Source organism: Penaeus vannamei, chromosome 24, assembly GCF_042767895.1.
Source record: "Penaeus vannamei isolate JL-2024 chromosome 24, ASM4276789v1, whole genome shotgun sequence".
Lineage (NCBI taxonomy): Eukaryota > Metazoa > Arthropoda > Malacostraca > Decapoda > Penaeidae > Penaeus > Penaeus vannamei.
The window spans coordinates 5,150,202-5,157,701 of NC_091572.1; the positions used below are offsets into that span (position 1 = coordinate 5,150,202).

Here is a 7,500-nt window from a genome sequence, read left to right on the forward strand (position 1 = left end):
TGTATGGTGTGTGTATATGTGTGTTTTGTGTGTTAATGTGAGTTGTGTATATAGTGTGTGTGTGTGTGTGTGTGTTAATGTGAAGTGTGTATATGGTAATTGGTGTGTGTGTGTATATGTGTGTGTATATGTGTGTGTATATGTGTGTGTGTGTGTGTGTGTGTGTGTGTGTGTGTGTGTGTGTGTGTGTGTGTGTGTGTGTGTGTGTGTGTGTGTGTGTGTGTGTGTGTCTGTGCTAATGTGAGGTGTGTATATGATACATGGTGTGTGTGTGTGTGTGTGTGTGTGTGTGTGTGTGTGTGTGTGTATGTGTGTGTGTGTGTGTGTGTGTGTGTGTGTGTGTGTGTGTGTGTTAATGTGAGGTGTTTATATAGTGTGTGTGTGTGTTTGTATGGTGTGTGTTAATGTGAGGTGTGTATATGGTATATGGTGTGTGTCTGTGTGTGCTTATTTGTTTGTGTGTGTGTTAATGTGTGTGTGTGTGTTAATGTGTTAATATGTGTGTGTGTGCGTGTGCGTGTGCGTGTGCGTGTGCGTGTGCGTGCGTGTGTATGTGTGTTACTGTGAGGTGTGTATATGGTGTGTGTGTGTTTGTCTGTGTGCGTGCAACAAATAACTTCCTAAATCCCTCCTGAAAGACAAAATCCCCCGTCCCTTTTGACCTAAGATCCGTGACCAATGACCCTGATCCCTCACAACATATTCCAGTCTGTCGGCCTTTTCCTTCGCCTCTCCTTCGTCAAACAGAAAAAAAAGGAAAGAAAAAAAAAAAAACATAATCAAGAGGCCAATTCTTTGATTTTAAAACAGATTACGGTATGCAACTGAGATTAGACATCATTAAAGAGAAATATAGAGATTAATATATTGAATCGAAAGGGTGGCAATCAGAATATTTCATAATCTTAATCTAAAAAGCAAACTCAATGAAAAAAAAGGTCAATCAATTCAGATAAAATACCACAGGATAAATTTTGCAATCATGTAATCACAAATATTTCAATAAAATACAAGCATTAAATGTGAATCATATTCCTGAGGCCTGGGATGGGAAAATGTCTGCATCGTTAACAGTAATGGATTGTAAATAACAAACAGGTATGGAGTAAACTTCTGTTGTCTATTGGAAATCTATAATTGTTATTCGTCCTCGCTTGGTGATTGCAATGCCGTTTACAATTCAGCTGGGCAAGGGAGGTGATTGCGTGCGAGGGGATGCATGACAAACAAATTGCTTCTCATAGAACTATAACTCTATTTTGTTCTTATCATGAACGACTTAAAACTATAATTCTACTTTGTACTTTTCATGAACGACTTAAAACTATCTCTACTTTGTACTTATCATGAACGACTTAAAACTATAAGTCTACTTTGTTCTTATAATGAACGACTTAAAACTATAACTCTACTTTGTACTTATCATGAACGACTTTCTATAACCAGTATTAGAAAACTTTTCTTGTCTGCTTGAAAAAAGTACTCCCAATTTTCCTTCTTTCTATAATAAAACCCGTGACTGAGGACCCGCAGCCAAACCCATCTCCAAGCAAGAAGGGCAGACGCCTTACCTGGATCAGGTGTGGCGGTGGCCTTCGTCGCCTGTGTGTGTTCTTCTGGCAGGCGCACAGGAGGATGAGGAAGAGGAAACCGAGGCCCAGGAACCCCGTCCCGGCTGCTATGATGGCGTACTTGTTGATTCCGGACCCTGCAGGGAGGCCACGGTCAGTCACGTGGGCTGCAATGTAGGTTGCACATGAAGTACTTGCTATAAACAAAACACGGAAGTTGCAAAGGAGAGTGAGAGAGAGAGAGAGAGAGAAACAGAGAGCTAGGAGTGTTGTGAAGAAAGGCGGAGCATATTAAAGGTGAACATACAGCTTTGAGTCTTTAGCATTATGTAACTACACTGACAAGACCAGCAGACAGAGTATGCAAACAGCAGACATTACACAAAAGATTATCACTTCACAAAGTGAGTTGCGTTATACAAGGAGCATTAGGACAATACTAAGAAATACAGACAGACATTCAGTGAAGACCATGTGTAAAATGTATCACAACAAAGAAGACAAAAGACACACGTGAACGGGTTTAAAATTAGACATACAAGATCATAATCAATCCAGACATTCATTATACATCATCATTGTATAATCATTATACAATCGCCAATAAATCATTGTATACTTCCGGCTGATAGCTGGCGTCAACAGCACACCCGCTATGGAGGTTGATTTACATACAAATGAGATAGTTTTGTGCCAGCGTCCGTCACAGGAGCGAAGTCCCCCCCACCCCCCCCCTCCCCCTCCCCCTCGAAATCCAGGAACGCCACGTCGGGAATTATAGGCGAACGACCTCCGATAATTGACGATAAATCCACTTATAGAAAACGTTATCTATTCATTTTTTATTTTGTTATCCGTTTGTCTCTGGGACTGAAAATGTTTCGATATGTGATGGGGTGATACTGGAATATTAACTTATCTGCTTATCTATTTTATTTCATATTATTCCCATGTTCTTATTCATCCTTTTTTTCTCTACTAGACCAAACAAATCATATAAACCCGCACGCTCTATAAATATTCAAAACAAATACACACGTATCCCCAATTTCTTTACACAGACCCAAACACTCCGACAATCCCGGGAATCCAGCAACCCCACCTCATCAAACTTGACTGATTGACAGCTTCCATCACAGGCCAGTTTATACCGAAACACTAATATCAATTGACGGATCCTGATAGCAAACTATTCGAGAGCTCCCGCCTTTACTATTCAACGAATGTCTCGTATTTTGCCAAAGCTAAAATACGTCATTCTATTAAATTTAATGGTTCTATCTTATCATTGTGTCTACTAATTAACGAATATCTCATATTACAGTAACGTAACATAGGTCAAAATACATTCCATTAAATTCAATGGTTCTGGCTTATAACTTTCTTAACTATTCAACGAATGTCTCGTATTTTGCCAAAGCCAAAATACTTCATTCCTTTAAATTCAATGGTTCTATCTTATCACTGTTTACTAATTAACGAATATCTCATATTACAGTAACGTAACATAGGTCAAAATACTTAATTCCATTAAATACACTGGTTCTGGCTTATAACTTTGTTAACTATTCAACGAATATCTTATATTTTGCCAAAGCTAAAATACTTCATTTCATTAAATTCAATGGTTCTATCTTATCACTGTGTTTACTAATTAACGAATATCTCCTATCACAGTCTATCACAGCAACGTTACATAGGCCTATCAAAATCAAAATACTCCATTCCATTAAATACAATGATTTCGTCCAATCACCGTGGCTTCTCCATCACATAAGAGTCCAACTAAATTGCATTTAAATATTCACGAATCACTGGACATCAGAAAGTAATTTTCCTTTGCATGAGATTTATCAGATGTCATGTTTTCCAATAATCTCATGTCCGATCTAATTTGAAACGGATAACTGTAGCGCGGAAATAGTCACAAGACATGGCAGCGCTGGCAGGAAATGAGAAAAAAGGTATTGATATATTTTTAATGTGATTATCTGTGAGAAAAAATATTGGTGATTGTGTGTGTGTTTGTGTAAGTATTTAAGTGTGTGTAAGAATGTGTGTGTTTGTGTGTGTATGTAAGTGTGTATGTGTGTGTCTGTAAGCGTTTAAGTATGTGTAAGAGTGTGTGTATGTAAGTGTGTAGGTGTTTAAGTATGTGTGTGTGTGTGTAAACGTTTAAGTGTGTGTAAGAATGTGTGTTTATGTGTTTATGTGAGTGAGTGAGTGAGTGAGTGAGTGAGTGAGTGAGTGAGTGAGTGAGTGAGTGAGTGAGTGAGTGAGTGTGTGTGTGTGTGTGTGTGTGTGTGTGTGTGTGTGTGTGTGTGTGTGTGTGTGTGTGTGTGTGTGTGTGTAAGCGCGCGCGTGTTTATGTGCGTGTGTCCGCGTATAAGTGTGTGTGTTTATGTGAATGTGTGTAAATATGCGTAAATAAGTAATATAAAGTAATATGTAAATAATTTGTAAGGAGAAACGTCAAAAAAAGTTCATCAAATAACATTCAATATATTCTTTCCCTGACTTTACCGCCCCACCCCCCCCCAAAAAAAAAAAAAAAAAAAAAAAAAAGAATAATGAAATATATCATAGGCTCGCCGACATGCCATAGGCAATTTGTTCTCTTCAATACTTTTACTCTGTTAAAAAAAAGAGTAATGTAAATTATACATTAATTCAGGACTGTCACTTTTGTCCGAATTAATCTAGAAAAAAAAAAGAGAGCATTATTGCGACAACGTGCAAAATAGGCTTAGATAAAAAAAAAAAAAAAAAAAAAAAAAAAAAAAAAGATAAAAAAAAAAAAAATTGACCGAGATAAAATTTTCAAAAGCTTTTTTTCGGACTCTTAAAAATAAAACCAAAAAGGCTCTGGCACTCGACTCCTGGAGGCGGAGCAGCAGCAGCAGTAGCAGCAGGAGGAGGCGGAAGTGCCACAGTGCCTCTGACAAAGCGGCTCTCGTGGCACCTTCGTTGGATTTCTGTGGCCATTTTTTACTTATTCATTTATTCATTGTATTTGTATTTGTGTCTGATCTTTCACTGTACATCAAGGGGATTTTTTTTCGAGCTCTGATATTCGATCTTTTTTTCTTTTTTTGTATATTGATAGTTTTTTCAGTGGTCAATCATATATATATATATATATATATATATATATATATATATATATATATATATATATATTACTTTTTATTTCATAATAGTGGGGGGATATTTGAATCGAACGTGTGGCCAATAGATGACGTATCTTCTAATTCATCTTTATCATTAATTATTCCGATTCCCACCTTTCCCTTAACCCTCTGTTTTTTTTTATTTCTTTTATTTTTTTTTCTTTTTTTCTTTTATTTATTTATTTATTTATTTATTTATCTATTCTACTTTTTTTTTTTTTTTTTTTTTTAGCAACTCGAAGGTTGACCTCGAGCCATTACTCACCTGCGCCAGGTGCCAGCTGCACGAGGCCCACCACCAGCAGGGTGATCCCGAGGAGGACGCACACCACCGACACGTGCAGGAGAGACACCCGCCCGCACAGGTAGCCGTGGACGCACCTGTGGGCGCACCCCTGCGTGTCTCCGTGCTTGGGCGCGCGCGGGGACGTCACCGGCGAGTGCTTGGGCGACGCTGCCGGCGACACGTGCGGGGAGGTCCTGGGCGAGGCGCGGGGGCTCCGGAGTGGCGTGGGCAGACCTGGCCGGGAGGTTTCGGAGAGATTTTACGAGCGAGGGAGCATGGCGGAGCCTCGGGGCCGTCGCGGGCATGCACGGGGGTCCTACGCCTGACTGCCTGACTCTTCTGGACTCTAGGGGGACTGTGAGGTGACTGACTCTCTCTCTTTTTGAGACTCTGGACTGGGGCTATATTCTCATGAACTGATGCTGAGACAAAGGCACTTTAGCTGAAACTGTATCAATGGGACTTCGATTTAAGTTTTTAAAGCTTTTTTTTTGTTTTTTTAAGTCTTGAAATCTAACTTAACGACTTGCCTCAGTGACACAAAGAGTGATTAGCTTAAAGACTCCATTCAAAGACTGCTCTGACATATTCTACTACACACAATTATCTTCACGCCTTACGATACAGGATACATGTAGCTTTGAAATAGAGGGAAATCAACACCATGCCTGAATCATAACTGCATTAAAGGTGGCACAAGTACACACGAAACCAGTGTTAGATACAAAGAGACAGCAGGGTGTATTTGGCGGCAAGTTCAGGGAGAAGAATCCCATCAGACGCAAAAAAATGTCAAATGTGTTCGGCTCTGGGCCAGGAGAATTAATGTGGAAAAAATAACATAATGATAGAGTATAAAATGCAGCCAATAAAATAAGTGAGTGTAATGCAATCCAGGAATGGACAGTACATCGTGTAGTAGACAACATTAACACAATCAGCGCAGGTCAACAAGTCTACGATATTAGCTCAGTTGGTGGATAGAAGTCGACTGTATGTACGCACAGAGAGAAAATAAAGTCAACGATTCATCTCATTTATTAGCCAATCTGACTTTAAACTCTTAAATTTCCTCCAATTCCATTAAAACAAATCCAATGGACCAAACAAATAATAAAAAAAACAATCTTTACAATTATGACATCCAAAAAAACAAAAACGAAGCGATTTCTGAACCCAATCGACCCATCTCCCCACAAACGGTAATAACGAGACCGATGACTGGCTGATAAGCGTCGACTTGTGACCCTGGAGTCGTCATCAGCCCGGCGCGAGAACCCAGCTGGTGACAAGGCGGTCAAGGAAGAGATAAAGAGGGGATATTCATCATTAGAAAGCCAAAGAGTACGGTGGCGGTGACACATCTGGCCTTACCCCTCCTTCCCCCGGGAGGTTTCGCTATGCAGCATAAACATAAACAATTAAACTAGACTGTGTATTTAAGGGATCATATATGTAAAACAAACAATAGCATATATAAAAAATGCATATCATAACAGAAATGGCAGAAAGAAAATATTGCATATTCTTTTTTTTTTTTTTTAATCTTACTAAAAATAAAGTTTAGTGGTTTTTTATCAATATAAAAGGAGTTTAATACTACTTTTTTGTCCAGTGTGAAGGGATAAGGATAAGAATGAAGATAAAAAAAGATGTATGCAGAATGTATGAAAACGCACATACGCAGTCATGTGTACAAAGCACTTACATTCATACATACCTGTAGGTTATGGATGTATAGACGCATCGGCATGAACATCTATTTGTATTTATATTTTTTTTTTTCGAAAATGGGTCATGAACATCTATTTGTATTATTTTTTTTTTTTCGAAAATGGGTCATAGGGCTTGTGTTTGACTAATAAAAATGTCTGTGTGGATTTCTAAGAATTTACAAAGCTATGTCTATCTGGATATTTAAAGCCTAACTGATTTTTTTTCTGTGTATTTCTCTTACGTGTGTATATATGTATTTTTTATGTGCGTGCGTGTGTGTGTGTTTGTTTATTTGTCTGTTTTATGCTTGGTATTTCTATCTGTGTGCGTCTTTTTTGTATGTGTGTATTTGTGTATGTCTGCGTCTGTATGTTTGTGTATTTGTTGTGCTTATTCGTGTTTGTGCATGTGTGTTTGCATGTGCACATGTGTATGTGTATATCTGTGTTTGTTTATCTATATAGGCATGCGTGTGTTTTTGTTTGCGTATTCGTGTATGTATGTGTGTAGTTGTTTGCATACCTGTGTGAATTTGTGTGCGTATTTCTTTGTGGATCTGTGTATATGTGTAAGTTTGTTTGTGCACCTGCTTGTATATGTGTATTTCCTTGTGCATCTGTGTGTAAAATATGTCTGTATATTGGTGTATGTGTGTGTATGTGTTTCTGCACTTGTATGAATATGTGTTAATGCTTACTTGCGTGTTGTGTGCATTTTTGTGTGTACGGGTGTGTGTATCTGTGTGTGTATGTTTATA

The 7,500-nt window shown here is 38.4% G+C and overlaps 1 protein-coding gene across 5 annotated transcripts in view; it reads right to left on the minus strand.

The window, feature by feature from the left end:
- Nucleotides 1-7,500, minus strand: part of LOC138866212 (uncharacterized) — a 201,026-nt gene that overhangs the window by 21,032 nt on the left and 172,494 nt on the right. For 3 of the 5 annotated variants that reach the window (XM_070138265.1, XM_070138267.1, XM_070138263.1), the window contains 2 exons: nucleotides 5,007-5,261; nucleotides 1,572-1,738 (listed from right to left, as the gene is read on the minus strand). In XM_070138265.1, coding sequence (XP_069994366.1) covers nucleotides 1,572-1,738; nucleotides 5,007-5,261 — 422 coding nt within the window. Of the gene's footprint in view, nucleotides 1-1,571; nucleotides 1,739-5,006; nucleotides 5,262-6,401; nucleotides 6,426-7,500 lie in introns of all 5 variants that reach the window. The other 2 variants (XM_070138264.1, XM_070138266.1) reach the window with 2 other exon arrangements.